At 43.0% G+C, this 20,980-nt stretch overlaps 1 protein-coding gene across 1 annotated transcript in view; it reads left to right on the forward strand.

Annotated features, from left to right (window-relative positions):
• The first annotated feature begins 18,859 nt into the window (after positions 1-18,859).
• Positions 18,860-20,980, forward strand: part of LOC139277223 (protein shisa-5-like) — a 118,418-nt gene continuing 116,297 nt past the window's right edge. Inside the window, exon 1 of the mRNA XM_070895381.1 lies at positions 18,860-19,094. Within this exon, the coding sequence (XP_070751482.1) occupies positions 19,031-19,094 (64 nt within the window). The 5' untranslated portion in view covers positions 18,860-19,030. The remainder of the gene's footprint in view (positions 19,095-20,980) is intronic.

Raw genomic sequence — 20,980 nt, forward strand, 5'->3', positions numbered from 1 at the left:
GGTTTTCACCTAGTCACTTATTCCCTCAGGTAGGGAGAGTTCAGAATATTCAAACTAACCCTCAATCTTTAATCAAAGCAGCCAATTCCAAGTTTGGGATTTTCTGTGAAATCTCTTAATGAATCGTTTGAACCAACACATTGTACCAATATAATTAAGAGGACAATTATATGGGCTATGATAAAATCCACTGATATTATTCTAGCCTATGTATTATAAACCATCCACCACCATGCATGATCCTCAAGGGTAGATGTCCCCTTTTTACTGTCAGCATTACAGTGTTTCATATGCATATCAGTTTTTCAATATTAGGGTTTTTAAACTGCAGAAGTTATCCAAGAAATTGGTTTCCTTTACCACTTCTCATTTCAATCTCCAATAGCCCCTGGGTACCCCGCATGGCCTTGTTTAAGGTCTTTATCTTGTTAGAATCACATTCCTTTCATCAGCCATTTGCTCTTTTAGTTTAAGTTTCATCTGGCCAACATTACATATCATGATGCAGACAAAGAAAATCATAATAATTACATATTTTCTTTGACTGCACCTCCCAAACCCGCAACCTCTACCACCGAGAAGGACGAGGGCAGCAGGCGCATGGGAACACCACCGCCTCCAAGTTATACACCATCCTGACATGGAAATATATCGCCGTTCCTTCATTGTCGCTGGGTCAAATCCAGGAACTCCCTCCCTAACAGCACTGTGGGAGTACCTTCACCACACGGACTGCAGTGGTTCAAGAAGGTGGCTCACCACCACCTTCTCAAGAGCAACTAGGAATGGGCAATAAATGCTGGCTTTCCCAGCGATGACCACATCCCATGAACGAATACATTTTACATGCACAGAAAGCTACAGTGTACCATATTATCAAGAAATCATGGATTCTCCAACTCTCCTTATACCATTATAATTCTGGCTAAGTATTTTTTCTCCCAACCGTTAATTAATCCAATTTCGTTGTTAACTCAAAGGAACCCTGCCCTCAATTTTAGAGATCCAAATTCTATGTGCCTTTCTTCTTTAATTTTAATCCCTCTGATAGGTACTAGCGTCTTTAATTCCATCCTGATTGCTTCATTAAAAAGTTGGTTTCTCCAAGGAGCAATTTCAGTGTCTTGATTAAAAGGTTTTCTCAGTCTCTTGAGGCACGTAAACCATTTCATGTTGTGCGGTTTTCAAGTAACTGAGCATGTCTGAGACCTGTTCTTCAGTGCATCCATTCACACATGTTAGTTGCCTCACATGCAACATATTACATTTGCACACTCATCGGTATCCCAAGATCATGCTCATGTGACATTGGATACAAGCCATCCTTGGACTTTCAAGTTAACTTCTCAAAAGATCAAGGAGTATCTGGAGATCTTTGCTCATCTCCTCCTGCATGGTCCCAAAGTCTCGGATAGTAGCTAGGCTATCAAATGCAGTTTTCTTATTGTTCAGTATAAGCAAGGACATGAACATTTCCAAAAGAAAGCTATAAATTGACTATTCTCAATTACATTTTCCTGACTTTCACTGGAATGCACATTGATACCAGATTGAGATTTTTTGGTGAATTGTGCCCTAGTGATTTACATTACTCATGGATGCACTTACACATCTTTCCCGACCCACTTTAGATAGATTTCAAATCACCCATTATCACCTAAGAAAATTATTTTGGAAAGATTCCTATTTGCTGGTGTAATTTTCTTGTTTCTATCTTATATCCTCAATCACTTACTCTCATCCAATTTTGCACATCCCAGTAATTACCATTTCATCTCATTCATGAGTCCTGGAGGAACTTTACTGTCCAATACCGTATCATTAGCCCTTAAAACAGAGATTAAAGTTCCAAACTTGGTCCAAGTTATCAACACATTAAAACAAATACTTAACCTACTCTTGGACCTTTTATTTCCCAGTATAACCTGTTTTATTGTGCTCGAGTCCATTTTATCATTTCAAAATGATCCCAAATCCAAAGAGCATTATTATTGAACTGACAGGACTTGCAATGTTTAATTTTATAACCCAAAAAGTGTTCTTCCTTAAAAAACAGCATTGGGCAGGAATTACCTTTCGTTTATTCGTTCAAGGGATGTGGGCATACCCATCCCTAATTGCCTTTGAGAAGGTGGTGGTGAGCCAGTTCTTGAACCGCTGCAGTCCATGTGGTTAAGGTGCTCCCACAGTGCTGATAGGGAGGGAGTTCCATGATTTTGACCCAGCGACGATGAAGGAACGACAATATACTTCCAAATCAGGATGGTGTGTGACTTGAGGCCCAAACTTGGTCGAAGCCAAGGCCCATCCAAGTGCTGCCCAAAGGACCACCGATGGCCACCGAGAGACCGGGTGGTACTTTGCCAGGAACATTCCACTAAAAGTGGTGACAGTACCGCCTGGTGGCAAAATATAGGCTTACGCCATCAATTTTGGTGGTAGCGGGCAGGAGCTCTCAATATCAGCGGCAAAGGCTCCTGCCGCCCAAGTGCTGCCGAGGATGGAGTCGGGCCCAGGGAGGGTGGAAGACCTGAAAATAAAAATCATTACAAAAAAAAACACCGGAACACCTTCAGGGGACCCCATCCAGATAGGTCGCTGTGAAAAATTTTTTTTTAAGATGTTCACTACCTTTTTTTGCAGGTTTTCGTACTTACTGTCGGGGTTAGACCTGCCTCCACGCAGTGGTCCTTCCCCCTGCTAGCACCGACTCCCGCCTGCACCAATCTGGCATCTCGGCTGGCAGGAGGTCACTTACGCTACTTGGCCGCCAGCAGCCATCATTGGGCAGTACCCCCCACCAGCCCACTCCAACCCAAGTGGAAACTGGCACAGAGGGGAGACCGGAGGCAAAACTCGGTGGCAGTCAGCGGCAGTGGATGGTAAGGCCACCAACATCGGGGCCTTGGAGGGGAACTTGGAGTTGGTGGTGTTCCCATGCGTCGGCTGCCCTTATACTTCTAGATGGTAGAGGTCGCAGGTTTGGGAGGTGCTGCCGAAGAAGCCTTGGTGAGTTGCTGCAATGCATCTTGTAGATGGTACACATTGCAGCCACGGTACATTGGTGATGGAGGGAGTGAATGTTTAAGGTGGTGGGTGGGGTGCCAATCAAGCAGGTTGCTTTGTCCTGGATGGTGTCGAGCTTCTTGAGTGTTGTAATGGAACAGCTTAGCTAGTTCTGGAGCACAAGTCTTCAGCACGACAGTTGGGATATTGTCAGAGCCCGTAGTCTTTGCTGTATGCAGCACTCTCAGCCATTTCTTGATATCACATGGAGTGAATCGAATTGGTTGAAGACTGGCTTCTGTGATGGTGGGGACCTCAGGAGGAGGCCGATACAGATCATCCACACAGCACTTCTGGCTGAAGATGGTTGCAAATGCTTCTAACCTAGACTGCACGCCTCTTTTTTAAAAAAATAAAAATGTCATTATCCCCTTATACTTCAGGTAAATATTCCCTTCTTGAGTGCTTGAAACAGTAGCTCATATCAATTTATCTTATCAATTAAAATTCCAGAAATACATCATCCCCAGGTTTGGTGGCTTTACATTAGAGACAGAAGTGCTTGCAAATACTATCGGAGGTGACTCCTGTATCTCTTTCCCCCACCGCCAGCACCGCCCCCCCCCCCGCCCCGCCCGCCTCAAGCACGCGGTCTTGGAAGATAACAAATGATCCTGAATGGGATAAAGCCGAGCCTTTGAGAGGCAAAGTGTCTGTCCAAATCATCAACACACTGTGATATTTAATGCCGGCCACTAAGATCTTTAATTCTTAACAGTACTGGATCTCCACTTACACCAACACTTTTCCAGCAAAGGTTGCTTTGTAACTCTATGAAGTCATTTTTATGTCAAAGAACTACTCTCAGTAATCCTGTATTATCAACACTCATGTGGTCCCAAAAACCATGGTCTCCTGTTAAAAGAAAAGAGAAACAGAAAATGCATTGTGGCTCTGCTTGAGAGCCCAAGGAGTTAATTTTGCCAATTCATGATTTTCTTCTGTCACTGTGGGGAAATATCCACTCAAATTAAGAAACTTAAAATGTAATAATGCCCAATATATGTTTACATTCAGCAATGCAAGAGTTGGTGTTCTGTGAATTAAAAACAGCTGTCCGCAGAAAGGATTAACCTCTTTGCATGTTTACAAGAAGATGGAGCAAGATACTGTCTGACTCACGCACTTGCGCCACTTCACATAAATTTTAAAAAATGTTGCCGGAAAAAAAAGAACCAAACTCCATTTTACTTTAAAAAAATGTTGTGCCGTTAACACTTGCAAAATGATTTTAATACAATTAAATTCTGGATTAATTTTAAACACTTTCTTTCAGGGAAGACAGCATTTTTCAGATTAAACTCCAATTTTTGTTCCTTTACTCATTCTTTTATTTTTTTTCGGTCACTTTTTAACTCGGTCAGTCACAAGATCAAAGGATGCCATCTGTTTGCTGACTGCTATCATATTCCAGTACAGCCAAGATTATTAAACAAGGAGAATCCCCTTCACATCATCCAAACTTTTAACAACAATATTTACACTGTCCGACACGCAACAGAACTCCAAACACATCAATTACACTCAACGTTAACTCCTTATCTACTTCAAATTATTATGCATTTAAGAATTTCAAAAAATGGCAATTTTCATACATGACAGTCTCATGTTTAGAATTAGAGACCTCCGCATAACTAACAATTACCAGAATTTCACTGTGGCCACAATAAATGTTTGTTTTTCATAATTTAATACATTAGTTAAACTCAACATTAATTTAATTCAGCAATATCTTAAACATAACACAATACAGAACAGATAAAATGATCAAAATAGCATGTGCTTACAAAAACCCAGTATATTACATTATCTTTTTTATGTTCTTTCTTCAGACACCTTTCCAAAGGCATGTTGGCCTTTATTGCAAGGGGGTTGGAGTACAAGAGTAAGGAAGTCTTACTACAATTGTGCAAGGCTTTGGTGAGACCACACCTGGAGTACTATGCACAGTTTTGGTCTCCGTATCTAAGGAAGGACATGCATGCCTTAGAGGCGGTGCAACAAAGGTTCACTAGATTGATCCCTGAGATAAGAGGTTTGTACTATGAGAAGAGATTAAGTAGATTGGGCCGATACTCTCTGGAGTTTAGAAGAATGAGAGGTGATCTCATTGAAACATAAAAGATTCTGAGGGGGATTAACAGGGACTGAGAGGTTCTTTCCCCTGGCTGGAGAGTCTAGAACTAGGGGGCATAGTCTCAGCATAAGCGGTTGGCCATTTAAGACTGAGATGAAGAGGAATTTCTTCACTCAGAGGGTTGTGAGTCTTTGGAATTCTCTGCCCCAAAATGATGTGGCTGCTGAGTCTCTGAATAGGCTGAGATAGATAGATTTTTAGACTCTAGTGGAATCAAGTGAGAGAAACATAAAAACATAGAAACATAGAAAATAGGTGCAGGAGTAGGCCATTTGGCCCTTCAGAGCCTGCACCGCCATTTAATAAGATCATAGCAGATCATTCCCTCAGTACCTCTTTCCTGCTTTCTCTCCATACCCCTTGATCCCCTTAGCCGTAAGGGCCATATCTAACTCCCTCTTGAATATATCCAATGAACTGGCATCAACAACTCTCTGTGCCAGGGAATTCTACAGGATAACAACTCTCTGAGTGAAGAAGTTTCTCCTCATCTCAGTCCTAAATGACCTACCCCTTATCCTCAGACTATGTCCCCTGGTTCTGGACTTACCCAACATCAGGAACATTCTTCCCGCATCTAACCTGTCCAGTCCCGTCAGAATCTTATACGTTTCTATGAGATCCCATCTCATCCTTCTAAACTCCTGCGGATAAAGGCCCAGTTGATCCAGTCCATCCTCATATGACAGTCCAACCATCCCTGGAATCAGTCTGGTGAACCTTCGCTGCACTCCCTCAATAGCAAGAATGTCCTTCCTCAGATTAGGAGACCAAAACTGAACACAAAATTATAGGTGAGGCCTCGATAAGGCCCTGTACAACTGCAGTAAGACCTCCATGCACCGATACTCAAATCCCCTAGCTATGAAGGCCAACATACCATTTGCCTTCTTCACCCTCTGCTGTACCTGCATGTCAACTTTCAATGACTGATGGACCATGACACCCAGGTCTCATTGCACCTCCCCTTTTCCTAATCTGCCGCTATTTAGATAATATTCTGCCTTCGTGTTTTTGCCCCCAAAATGGATAACCTCACATTTATCCACATTATACTGCATCTGCCATGCATTTGCCCACTCATCTAACCTGTCCAAGTCACCCTGCAGCCTCTTAGCGTCCTCCTCACAGCTCACACCGCCACCCAGTTTACATAAGAACATAAGAACATAAGAATTAGGAACAGGAGTAGGCCATCTCGCTCCTCGAGCCTGCTCCGCCATTCAATAAGATCATGGCTGATCTGGCCGTGGACTCAGCTCCACTTACCCGCCCGCTCCCCATAACCCTTAATTCCCTTATTGGTTAAAAATCTATCTATCTGTGATTTGAATACATTCAATGAGCTAGCCTCAACTGCTTCCTTGGGCAGAGAATTCCACAGATTCACAACCCTCTGGGAGAAGAAATTCCTTCTCAACTCGGTTTTAAATTGGCTCCCCCATATTTTGAGGCTGTGCCCCCTAGTTCTAGTCTCCCCTACCAGTGGAAATAACCTCTCTGCCTCTATCTTGTCTATCCCTTTCATTATTTTTAATGTTTCTATAAGATCACCCCTCATCCTTCTGAACTCCAACGAGTAAAGACCCAGTCTACTCAATCTATCATCATAAGGTAACCCCCTCATCTCTGGAATCTTAGCCCATTCGCTTAACCTATCTAAATCTCTTTGCAGCCTCTCTTTGTCCTTTACACAACCTGATTTTCCACTAATCTTTGTGTCATCTGCAAATTTTGTACACTACACTCTGTCCCCTCTTCCAGGTCATCTATGTATATTGTAAACAGTTGTGGTCCCAGCACCGATCCCTGTGGCACACCACTAACCACCGATTTCCAACCTGAAAAGGACCCATTTATCCTGACTCTCTGCTTTCTGTTAGTTAGCCAATTCTCTATCCATGCTAATACTTTTCCTCTGACTCTGCATACCTTTATCTTCTGCAGTAACCTTTTGTGTGGCACCTTATCGAATGCCTTTTGGAAATCTAAATACACCAAGGAAATAAAGGAAATTATCAAATCAAAGACCAATGCATATAAGGTGGCCAAGGTTAGTGGGAAACTAGAGGATTGGGAAGATTTTAAGCAACAGCAAAGAATGACTAAAAAAGCAATAAAGAAAGGGAAGATAGATTACGAAGGTAAACTTGCGCAAAACATAAAAACAGATAGTAAAAGCTTTTACAGATATATAAAATGGATAAGAGTGACTAAAGTAAATGTTAGTCCCTTAGAAGATGAAAAGGGGGATTTAATAATGGGAAATGTGGAAATGGCTGAGACCTTAAACAATTATTTTGCTTCTGTCTTCACAGTGGAAGACACAAAAACCGTGCCAAAAATTGCTGGTCATAGGAATGTGGGAAGGGAGGACCTTGAGATGATCACTATCACTAGGGAGGTAGTGCTGGACAGTCTAATGGGACTGAAGGTAGACAAGTCCCCTGGTCCTGATGAAATGCATCCCAGGGTATTAAAAGAGATGGCGGAAGTTATAGCAGATGCATTTGTTATAATCTACCAAAATTCTCTGGACTCTGGGGAGGTACCAGCGGATTGGAGAGCAGCTAATGTAACGCCTCTGTTTAAAAAAGGGGGCAGGCAAAAGGCAGGTAACTATAGGCCGGTTAGTTTAACATCTGTAGTGGGGAAAATGCTTGAAACTATCATTAAGGAAGAAATAGCGGGACATCTGGATAGGAATAGTGCAATCAAGCAGACGCAGCATGGATTCATGAAAGGGAAATCATGTTTAACTAACTTACTGGAATTTTTTGAGGATATAACGAGCATGGTGGATAGAGGTGTACCGATGGGTGTGGTGTATTTAGATTTCCAAAAGGCATTCGATAAGGTGCCACACAAAAGGTTACTGCAGAAGATAAAGGTACGCAGAGTCAGAGGAAATGTATTAGCATGGATAAGAATTGGCTGGCGAACAGAAAGCAGAGAGTCGGGATAAATGGGTCCTTTTCCGGTTGGAAATCAGTGGTTAGTGGTGTGCCACAGGGTTCAGTGCTGGGACCACAACTGTTTACAATATACATAGATGACCTAGAGGAGGGGACAGAGTGTAGTGCAACAAAATTTGCAGATGACACTAAGATTAGTGGGAAAGCGGGTTGTGTAGAGGACACAGAGAGGCTGCAAAGAGATTTGGATAGGTTAAACGAATGGGCTAAGGTTTGGCAGATGGAATACAATGTCGGAAAGTGTGAGGTCATCCACCTTGGGGAAAAAAACAGTAAAAGGGAATATTATTTGAATGGGGAGAAATTACAACATGCTGTGGTGCAGAGGGACCTGGGGGTCCTTGTGCATGAATCCCAAAAGGTTAGTTTGCAGGTGCAGCAGGTAATCAGGAAGGCAAATGGAATGTTGGCCTTCATTGCGAAAGGGATGGAGTACAAAAGCAGGGAGGTGTTGCTGCAACTGTATAAGGTATTGGTAAGGCCGCACCTGGAGTACTGCGTGCAGTTTTGGTCACCTTACTTAAGGAAGGATATACTAGCTTTGGAAAGGGTACAGAGACGATTCACTAGGCTGATTCGAGAAATGAGGGGGTTACCTTATGATGATAGATTGAGTAGACTGGGTCTTTACTCCTTGGAGTTCAGAAGGATGAGGGGTGATCTTATAGAAACATTTAAAATCATTAAAGGGATAGACAAGATAGAGGCAGAGAGGTTGTTTCCATTGGTAGGGGAGACTAGAACTAGGGGGCACAGCCTCAAAATACGGAGGAGTCAATTTAAAACCGAGTTGAGAAAGAATTTCTTCTCCCAGAGGGTTGTGAATCTGTGGAATTCTCTGCCCAAGGAAGCAGTTGAGGCTAGCTCATTGAATGTTTTCAAGTCACAGATAGATAGATTTTTAAGCAATAAGGGAATTAAGAGTTACGGGGAGAGGGCGGGTAAGTGGAGCTGAGTCCACGACCAGATCAGCCATGATCTTGTTGAATGGCGGAGCAGGCTCGAGGGGCTAGATGGCCTACTCCTGTTCCTAATTCTTATGTTCTTATGTTCTTATGTACATCCATCGGTACACCTCTATCCACCATGCTCGTTATATCCTCAAAGAATTCCAGTAAATTAGTTAAACATGACTTCCCCTTCATGAATCCATGTTGCGTCTGCTTGATTGCACTATTCCTATCTAGATATCTATTGGTGTCGTCTGCAAACTAGGAGACATTACACTCAATTCCTTCATCCAAATCGTTAATGTATATTGTAAAGAGCTGGGGTCCCAGCACTGAGCCCTGCGGCACCCCACTAGTCACTGCCTGCCATTCTGAAAAGGACCCGTTTATCCCGACTCTCTGCTTCCTATCTGCCAACCAGTTCTCTATCCACGTCAGTACATTACCCCCAATAACATGTGCTTTGATTTTGCACACCAATCTCTTGTGCGGGATCTTGTCAAAAGCCTTTTGAAAGCCCAAATACACAACATCCACTGGTTCTCCCTTGTCTACTCTGCTCGTTACATCCTCAAAAAATTCCAGAAGATTCGTCAAGCATGATTTCCCTTTCATAAATCCATGCTGACTTGGACCGATTCTGTCACTGCTTTCCAAATGCGTTGCTATTTCATCCTTAATGATTGATTCCAGCATTTTCCTCACTACTGATGTCAGGCTAACTGGTCTGTAATTACCCATTTTCTCTCCCTCCTTTTTTAAAAAGTCATGTTACATTAGCTACCCTTCAGTCAATAGGAACTGATCCAGAGTCGATAGACTGTTGGAAAATGATCACTAATGCATCCACTATTTCTAGGGCCACTTCCTTAATACTCTGGGATGCAGACTATCAGGCCCCGGGAATTTATCGGCCTTCAATCCCATCAATTTCCCTAACACAATTTCCTGACTAATAAGGATATCCTTCAGTTCCTCCTTCTCACTAGACCCACTGTCCCTTAGTACATTCGGAAGTTTATTTGTGTCTTCCTTCGTGAAGACAGAACCGAAGTATTTATTCAATTGGTCTGCCATTTCTTTGTTCCCCATTATAAATTCACCTGAATCCGACTGCAAGGGACCTACGTTTGTCTTCACTAAATGTGGATCGGGTGAGAAAGTGGAGTTGAGGTCAAAGATCAGCCATAGTCTTATTGCATGGAGGAGCAGGTTCGAAAGGCCATATGGCCTACGTCTGTTCCTAATTCTTATCTTCTTATGTTCTTAAACAAAATCTTTGTAAATTTCTTACACATTGAAAAAGAGGGCAGAGCCACGCACTGGCACCAAAACATTCACACAGACTTTTTAAAGAGACAGTACGCTGAAAGCAAAAGGACTCCAGCAGCTTATAACAGTAAAAAAAAGGGACAGAATCTTTGCCTTTCTCCTTTTTTATTCCATCATAGACTAAATTATCCTTTTTCTCTCAACCTAATTTACAATTTCTGATGTTTGCTACTTAACCCCATTTGGAAAAACAAGACATACTGGTTACCCTTCTGAGCCATTTGAAACAGGCCAATGTAATCAATCAGAAAATGTCTCCATGGATGCTTGGACATGGCTATACTGGGCACATGTAAGGCAGTCATTAATAATGACATGTGTGGTCTGATCCATTCAAGACCCCCACATCGGCTGCATTAGCCTTGGGACCAGCCTGTCACCCTTCTGATGCCCTTTGCCTGCTGTGAAAAGACTGATGTTAACCTCTCCTCCTCCTTCTGTGCTTTATTTTTCAACATTTCATTCTCAGCCTATCTTTTGTCTTCAACCTCACACAAAGTCTGCATCTGCCATCCCTTATTTTTCTTTTTTCGTTCAAAATCGTGAAACCGTGCGAGGATATCTCTTGCCAAATTGTGTGTTCGTGACATCACGTTACACAATCCATCCTGTGAGTCTGTCTGTAAACCTACCACGGTACCGTCCCTGGTACTGATCCTCTACGACCCCAAAACTTCCTAACAGGTGCAACAACCAAAACACATAAACATACACAGATCCTTTGTATAAAGCTGCATCTCGAGACCCACGTTAGTGCAACAATATGTGAGCCTTGTACAAAGTATACGTATTTTATTACAGTTATAAAAAAAAGCTACAATGCAAGAAGTAAAGAGTTAAAATACAAAGATTATAATTATAGCAAAGTAAAATAAGAGATACAACCTGTCAACGACTACAAGGTTTTGAGGTGATCGAACTTGAAATAGCCTTGTGGTAACATGTGAGCGTGTCCCGTCTCGCTCCGAGAACATTCTAACTAAACTAGGCTTTATGTCTTCTTTAAATACATTAAATCATTCATTATATTATGGGAACTTGAGCCTGCTTTTGTGCCGGTATGTCAATAGATTTCAATATTTCCCCAAGCCAAACAGCCTCGTAACCATTCCAAGATACACAGACACAGTCAACCAACAGTTCCCCTGCTGATCCCATAACGCAAGATAACCACAGTAGACAAAACATCTCCTGATGTCGGTGTACAAGGACAGTTACACAAACTGCTGACAATAATAGCTTTCAATTCTGTCTCCCAGAATTGTCCACAATACTCCAGCTGAGGCCTAACCAATGATTTATAAAATTCTAGCACGATCTCTTTGTTTTCGGATGAGACATTAAACCGAGGCCCCATCTGCCCTCTCAGGTGGACGTAAAAGATCCCATGGCACTATTTTGAAGAAGAGCAGGGGAATTATCCCCAGTGTCCTGGTCAATATTTATCCCTCAATCAACATATCAAAAACAGATTATCTGGTCATTATCAGATTGCTGTTTGTGGGAGTTTGCTGTGTGCAAGTTGGCTGCCGCATTTCTCACATTACAACAGTGACTACACTCCAAAAGTACTTCATTAGCTGTAAAGCGCTTTGCGATGTCTGATGGTCGTGAGAAGCGCTATATAAATGCAAGTCTTTCTTTCTTTTTTATATTCTATGCTTTTGTTCATAAACCCAAGTAACACTGTACCACATGCTTTTTTAACCACCTTATCAACTTGCCCTGCCACCTTTAAGGATTTGTGTATATGGACACCAAGGTCTCCCTGCTCATCTACACTTCTCAAAATTGTGCCATTTATAGTATACTGTCTTTCTATATTAATCGTCCCAAAGTGCATCATTTCACACTTCTCTGCATTTAACTCCTTCTGCCATGCTCCTGCCCATTTAACTATCCTGTCTACAACTATCCTCAGGATTATCAACTACGTTGCCGTGTTTTGTATCATCTGCAAATGTTATAATCCTGTTCCTACACCCAAGTCTGCGTAGTTTGTAAACATTGAAAAGAGTAATGCAGCCAAAACTGACCCTTGTGGAACACTACTGCAAACCATCTCCCAGCCTGAAAAACACCCATCCACCACCATCCACTGCTTCTTGTCACTGAGCCAATTCTGTATCCATACGACCCCTTTTCCCTTAATTCCATGGGCTACCAGCTTCTTAAAAAGCCTCCTGTGTGGCACTTTGTCGAATGGCTTCTGAAAGTCTAAATACAATTGTAAAAGTGCCTATTAAAATCTGCTAGGCATAAACTTGAGCTCAATCTAAAACTTTGCTGCCCCATCCTAACTTGCAGCAAGTCCAGTTCACCCATCACTCCTTTGCTCACTGACCTACAGTGGTTCATGGTCCACCAACTCTGCAATTTTAAAATTCTCTTCCTCATGAGTGTATCAGCTCCGAGTGAGAAAACAAGAGTTTGTTAAGTGGGAGAGTTAGGTGAAGTGGGGGTGGGAGGTGTTGCTTTGCCTTATTTTTCCTAACTTTTTCCGCAGAGCGGCGGCGTACCTGAACGGGAGCCGACCGAGGCCCGAGAGTGGGAATAAAAGCCACAGTAGACCACAGCATACAGCTAGTGTGATCTCCTGGACTAGTTTCCATCACCTGGTTGGGTTGGAGAGGAATTTTCCCAGATTTTTTTCCTCAATTGGCCTGGGTTTTTATCTGGTTTTTTGCCTCTCCCAGGAGATCGCATGGCTCCGGGTGAGGAGAACTCTGCTGTGTGACATCACAGGTAAGGCAGGTAAGTGATTGGTAGTGATTGTGGGCTGTTTTTCTTTTAAATTAACATATAGCATATAACTAAATACTAAAAACTAACCTTTATTTGTTTAACTAATTTAATAAACTATATAGGGTAAATGCTTGATTAACGGTAAACCAATTAATTAAATAAAATAATGGGAAAACAGGAGATGTGTTGCTGCTGCAATACGTGGGAGCTTCTGGACGTTTTGGTCCAGGGCAACTACATCCGCGGTGAGTTTCTGCGACTCAACAAACTTCGGCTCCGAGTTGAGGAGCTGGAGTCCGAGCTACAGACATTGTGAGACATCAGAGAGGTAGAAAGTTACCTGGACCTTTTGCTCCAGGAGGCAGCCACACTCTCTAGATTAAATACTTTAGATTTGACACGTGGTCAGGGACAGGAGGGTGTGACTGCGAGTGAAGCAGGTAAGGGGATCCAGGAGGTGGTATTGCAGGAGCCTCAGTCGCTGCACTTGTCCAATAGATTTGAGGTTCCTGCAACCCTTGAGGACAAGTGTGCAGACTGGCGGGGTGAATGAGCAGACTGACCAAGGCACCGTGCTGCAGAAGGCCATTCAAGTTGGGGGAGTAAAGAAGCAGGTGGTTGTAGTAGGGGACAGTATAGTTAGGGGGATAGATGGGTTTCTCTGCAGCCGAAAGCGTGCGTCCCAAAGGCTGTATTGCCTATCCGGTGCCAAGGTAAACATAGAAACATAGAAAAATAGGTGCAGGAGTAGGCCATTCGGCCCTTCGAGCCTGCACCGCCATTCAATAAGATCATGGCTAATCATTCCCTCAGTACCCCTTTCCTGTTTTCTCTCCATATCCCTTGATCCCCTTAACCGTAAGAGCCATATCTAGCTCCCTCTTGAATATATCCAGTGAACTGGCATCAACAAGTCTCTGCAGCAGGGAATTCCACAGGTTAACAACTCTCTGAGTGAAGAGGTTTCTCCTCATCTCAGTCCTAAATGACCTACCCCTTATCCTATGTCCCCTGGTTCTGGACTTTCCCAACATCGGGAACATTCTTCCCGCATCTAACCTGTCCAGTCCCGTCAAAATCTTATATGTTTCTATGAGATCCCCTCTCACCCTTCTAAACTCCAGTGAATAAAGGCCCAGTTGAGCCAGTCTCTCCTCATATGACAGCCCAGCTATCCCTGGAATCAGTCTGGTGAACCTTCGCTGCACCCCCTCAATAGCAAGAACGTCCTTCCTCAGACTAGGAGACCAAAACTGAACACAATATTCCAAGTGAGGCCTCACTAAGGCCCTGTACAACTGCAGCAAGACCTCCCTGCTTCTATATTCAAATCCCCTAGCTATGAAGGCCAACATGCCATTTGCCTTCTTTACCGCCTGCTGTACCTGCGTGCCCACTTTCAGTGACTGATGAACCATGACTCCCAGGTCTCATTGCACCTCCCCTTTTCCTAGTCTGCCGCCATTCAGATAATATTCTGCCTTCATGTTTTTGCCCCCAAAATGGATAACCTCACATTTATCCACATTCTACTGCATCTGCCATACATTTGTCCACTCACCTAACCTGTCCAAGTCACCCTGCAGCCTCTTAGTGTCCTCCTCACGGTTCACACCGCCACCCAGGCTGGAGAAGAACTTGGAGTGGAAGGGGGAGGATCCAGTTGTCGTGGTACACGTACGTACCAATGACATAAGTAGGACTAAGAAAGAGGTTCTGCTGAGAGAGTTTGATCAGCTAGGAACTAAATTGAAAAGGAGAACCACAAAGGTAATAATCTCTGTATTATGACCTGAGCCATGAACAAATTGGCATAGGGTCAATAGAATCAGGGAGATGAATGCGTGGCTCAGAGGTTGGTGTGGGAGAAGTGGGTTTCGATTCGTGGGGCACTGGCACCAATACTCGGGAAAGAGAGAGCTGTTCCGTGGGGATGGACTACACCTGAACTATGCTGGGACCAGAGTCCTAGCGAACCGACTAACTAGGGAGGTAGACAGGGCTTTAAACTAAATTAGCGGAGGGGCAGAAGTAGGGAGCAATCTAGAATGCTAAAGAGAAAAGAAAAGGAAGCAATGCAGGAAAGTGATTGTGTTAAGGATAACCAGATTATATCAGGAAGGGACAGAGCATACAAACAAAAGAGTGTACTAACAAATAGGGTCCACGTAAGAAAAAATAGCGATAAGACAAATAGGGCTATAGTACAAAATAATGTTAAGATGTCTAATATTAAAAAGACAAATTTAAAAGCATTGTGTCTGAATGCACGAAGCATCTGTAATAAGATAGACGAATTAACAGCGCAAATAGATGTAAACGGATACGATATAGTTGCAATTACGGAGACATGGTTGCAGGGTGACCAGGGTTGGGAACTGAATATCCAAGGATATTTGATATTTAGGAACGACAGGCAAAAAGGAAGAGGGGGTGGTGTGGTGTTGTTTGTAAAGGATGAAATGAGAGCAATAGAGAAAGGATATTGGCTCAGAAAATCAAGATGTAGAATCAGTCTGCGTGGAGCTAAGGTGCACCAAGGGGCAGAAAACATTGTTGGGAGTTGTCTATAGGCCTCCAAACAGTAGTGGTAGTGTAGGGGACGGCATCAAACAGGAAATTAGAGATGCATGTAACAAGGGTACTACAGTAATCGTAGGTGACTTTAATCTACATATAGACTGGTCAAACCAAATTAGTAATAATACTGTGGCAGACAAATTCCTGGAGTGTGTACGAGATGGTTTTTTAGACCAGTATGTTGAGGAGCCCTCTAGGGAACAAGCTATCCTAGATTGGGTATTGTGTAATGAGAAGGGGTTAATTAACAGTCTTGTTGTGCGGGGTCCTTTAGGGAAGAGTGACCATAACATGATTGAATACTATATTAAGATGGAAAGTGAAGTAGTCCAATCCGAAACTAGGGTCCTAAATCTAAACAAAGGAAACTTCGATGGTATGAGGAATTAATTGGCTATGATAGATTGGGAAGATTCATTAAAAGGCATGACGGTGGATAGGCAATGGCTAATATTTAAGGAACTAATGCATAACTTGCAACAGTTATACATCCCCTTCTGGTGTAAAAAGACAAAAGGAAAAGTGGCCCAACCATGGCTAACAAAAGAAATTAAGGATAGTATTAGATCCAAAGAGGAGTTATACAAAGTTGCCAGAAAAAGTAGCAAGCCTGAGGATTGGGAGCAGTTTAGAGTTCAGCAAAAAAGGACCAAGAGATTGATTAAGAGGGGAAAATAGAGTATGAGAATAAACTTGCAAGGAACATAAAAACCGACTGCAAAAGTTTCTACAAGTACGTAAAAAGAAAAAGATTAGTGAAGACAAATGTAGGTCCTTAACAGACAGAAACGGGAGAATTTATAATGGGGAACAAGGAAATGGCAGAACAATTAAATAAATACTTTGGTTCTGTCTTCACGGAAGATGGCACAAATAACGTCCCAGAAATGCGAGGGAACAAAGAGTCTACAGGAATTAAAGGAAATGATTATTAGTAAGAAAATAGTGCTGGAGAAACAAATGGGACTGGAGGCAGATAAATCCCCAGGGTCTGATGATCTGCATCCCAGAGTACTAAAAGAGGTAGCCATGGAAATAGTAGATGCATTGGTTGTCATCGTCCAAAATTCTATAGATCATGGAACAGTTCCTGCAGATTGGAGGGTGGCAAATGTAACCCCACTATTTAAAAAGAGGGAGAGAGAAAACGGGGAACTACAGACTGGTTAGCCTGACATCAGTAGTAGGGAAAATGCGGAGCTTATTATAAAGAATATGATAACGGCACACTTAGATAATATCAACAGGATTAAACATAGTCAACATGAATTTATGAAAGGAAAATCATGATTGACAAACCTACTGGAGTTTTTTGAAGATGTAACTAATAGAAAAGATAAGGGAGGACAGTAGTGGATGTCGTGTATTTGGATTTTCAGAAGGCCTTTGATAAAGTCCCACATAAGAGGTTAGTGTGTAAAATTAAAGCACATAGGATTTGGGGTAATGTACTGGCATGGATTGAAAATTGGTTAACTGACAGAAAACGGGTCTTTTTCGGGGTAGCGAGCAGTGACTGGTGGGGTACCACAGGAATCAGTGCTTGGGCCCCAGCTATTCACAATATATATAAATGATTTGGATGAGGGAACCAAATGTAATATTTCCAAGTTTGCTGATGACACAAAACTAGGTGGGATTGTGAATTGTGAGGAGGATGCAAAGATGCTGCAAGGCGATTTAGATAGGTGGAGTGAATGAGAAAACACATGGCAGATGCAGTATTACGTGGATAAATGTGATGTTATCCACTTTGTTAGGAAAAACATAAGGACAACGTATTATTTAAATGGTGATGGCTTGGGAAATGGCTATGTACAGAGGGACCTGGGTGTCCTTGTACACCAGTCATTGAAAGCAAACATGCAGGTGCAGCAAGCAGTTAGGAAGGCAAATGGTATGTTGGCCTTCATTGCAAAGGGATTTGAATACAGGAGCAAGGATGTCTTACTACAGTTATACAGGGCCTTGGTGAGACTGCTCATGGAGTATTGTGTGCAGTTTTGGTCTCCTTACCTAAGAAAGGATATACTTGCCATAGAGGGAGTGCAGCGAAGGTTCACCAGACTGATTCCTGGGATGGCAGGACTGTCGTATGAGGAGAGATTGGGTCGACTCGGCCTGTATTCACTAGAGTTTAGAAGAACGAGAGGGGGTCTCATTGAAATGTATAAAATTTTGACTGGGTTGGATAGACTGGATGCGGGGAAGATGTTTCCCCCGGGCTGAGAAGTCTAGAACAAGGGGTCACAGTCTCAGGATACTGAGTAGGAAATTTAGGACGTAGATGAGGAATATTTTTTCACTCAGAGGGTGGTGAACCTGTGGAATTCTCTACCACAGAAAGCTGTGGAGGCCAAGTCACAATATATTTAAGGAGATAGATTTCTATAAACAAAGGACATCAAGGGGTATGGGGAAAAAGCGGGACTATGGTGTTGAGATAGAGGATCAGCCATGATCATATTGAATGGTGGTGCAGACTCAAAGGGCCGAATGGCCTACTACTGCTCCTATTTTCTATGTTTCTATGTTCAAATGGCCTTGCCTCTCTCTATCTCTGTCACCTCCTCCAGCCCTCCAACCCTTTGAGAACTGTGTTTCTCCAACTCTGGCCTCTTGTGCATTCCCCACAACCTATCATTGGTGGCCGTGGCTTCAGTCGTCTAGGCCCCAAGCTCTCGAATTCCCTCTCCAAACTTTTCCACCCCTCCACCTCTGTCTCTTTCTTTAAGACCCTCTGTAAAACCCACCTCTTGGATAAAGCTTTTGGTCATCCCTCCCAATAGCACCTGTGAAGGCCCTTGGGATGATTTATTTTAACGTGAAAGACACAATATAGATGCAAGTTGTGCTGTTGGTGTCAATTCTACTTTAGAATAGAACTTCAACAACATATGTGCATTGCAGAGTCACGGTGTGATGTAATCTATTTTATTATGTATATTGTTTAAAAGCCTATCTATTTGCTTGTCGAATAATACTGTAATTTTCATCTGTGACCTCCGGGAGGCACTATCTGAACTTTTGAGATGTTTGTGGAGAGCCCCTTCAGGGATGACTCACAGGATACTTCTCACAACGGGAGTGAGCTCGTCAGCCCACGCCTATGGTTTCTGAAGATCCGTGACTTTTGTTCAGTAGTGTGTTTGCGGGCGGACGGTGCAGGGTTTGGTGTGCCTTGGCTGGGGCGCTGTCTGGCCGGGTGTGTCCCAGGAGCTGAGCTGAGAAGTTAAAGAAACTCAATGGCGTCTACATGCTTGTTCACTGCTAGCGTCCTGTGGTGTTTAGTGATAATTTTACCTTTCGGTGAGTTTTTAAAAAAAATCTAAAACATCCGTTTATAATTAATAATGTTCCATGGAGACTTGAAAGCCTTGGAGGCGGGGTTATGTTCCAGTCTCTTTGTTAAGATGTTGTTTCGCTCTTTCCCTCTAATTAAATATTTGACTCAAGACCGCTTTTAATGAATTTTCGTTTTTTTTTAACCTTGTCGCTTTTCTCCACTCCCAGGTTTTCTGAATCCAGGATATATTAGAAAATATATTTTAAAGTAAAGTCGGCTCCTAAAATAGCTGCAGGCTGAGCCATGTTGACCAGCTGAAGGTATAGGTTCGATTCGCCGCTTCCCTCTGTACTCAGTTGGCTGAAATCTTCACCAGGCAGCTGTTGTTTGTTCGCGAGGGGTGGGAAAATCGGCCATCATTTCTGCCCCTGCCCCTGCTCCTTGACCCAGGATTGGGGTTAGCTGTGATGGCCCACGCAGTCAAATAGCCTGGGTACTCAATGCCGAGGCTTTACTGCACACACGAAATGATCTGAAGAGTGACTGCTGCCTCTAGACCTGTAGGAAAATACAACATTTGCAAAGAAACATGAAATATTTCTTGCTGTTGCTTGCATTCCTTACTGCAGTTAAAGGGATAAAAAAAAATCTCCTCAAATTGCTTTGCGATGTCCGTGGAGCAATTTGGCTAGCCTGGGCAACATACAAGGAATGCCCTTTGTCCAGGAGCCAAGTTAAACAGCTGCATATTTTCTACCATGATGGATGTGGTCACACTAATGTGAACCATGCTTTGGTATAACACATGTATTGTTGGCTGTTCATCGCTTGGGTTGCCTATCTTCCTGACTCTCAGTAAGTTGCCCAGAGTTGGCATCTAGAGTCCTGAATGCCTGGTGCCAGCTTTATTACCATGTGGTTTTCCATCCCTTGTAATCAAAAAAAAATGTTTGATTTCTCTTTTTTAATATGTCCCAATGTAGCTGTAGTGGATGAATACGTCCAACTTTGAATCTTTGACCTCTTCGCTTTCTGTGTGTCAAGACTCTCACCTGCCAGTTTTGCTTATTTCTTCCCGCTCAGATATGTGTTTCTGTTCCATTCTGCCATGATTGTGTGCTCAAACAGTATAACTATTGTAAACCGAAGGAAACAATATACAGTCTGCCTTGTAACATAGAAAATCCCCTATATTCAATCTGCATTGTGACTATTAAGTTGGGTGGGTATCTCGTATGATTAGGAAGATTGATGTTTCGCCTCTGGGACTTGGGATCAAATGTAGTCTGCACTCCTAAGATAATACCTTTTTTCTCTTTGCTGGCTGCAAGATTCTACATGAAATAGACTTTAGTGACTACGCCTTTAATAAGTGTGGGTTTACAGCTTAAAACTACTCAGTTTGGCACAACTGCATTAGGATTGCAGTGTTAAGAAAGGCATATGATTTTGGAGTACAGAGCATTCATCATCATAGGCAGTCCCTCGGAATCGAGGAAAACATGCTTCCACTCTTAGCATGATTTCTTAGGTGGCTGAACAGTCCAATACGAGAACCACAGTCTCTGTCACAGGTGGGATAGATAGTCGTTGAGGGAAAGGGTGGGTGGGACTGGTTTGCCGCACGCTCCTTCCGTTGCCTGCGCTTGATTTCTGCATGCTCTCGGCGATGAGACTCGAGGTGCTTAGCGTCCTCCCAGATGCACTTCCTCCACTTAGGGTGGTCTTTGGCCAGGGACTCCCAGGTGTCAGTGGGGATGTTGCACTTTATCAGGGAGGCTGTGAGGGTGTCCTTGTAACATTTCCTCTGCTCGCCTTTGGCTCGTTTGCCGTGAACGAGTTCCGAGTAGAGCACTTGCTTTGGGAGTCTCGTGTCTGGCATGCGATCTATGTGGCCTGCCCAGCAAAG

Source organism: Pristiophorus japonicus, chromosome 12 (assembly GCF_044704955.1).
Source record: "Pristiophorus japonicus isolate sPriJap1 chromosome 12, sPriJap1.hap1, whole genome shotgun sequence".
In the NCBI taxonomy this organism is placed as follows: domain Eukaryota; kingdom Metazoa; phylum Chordata; class Chondrichthyes; family Pristiophoridae; genus Pristiophorus; species Pristiophorus japonicus.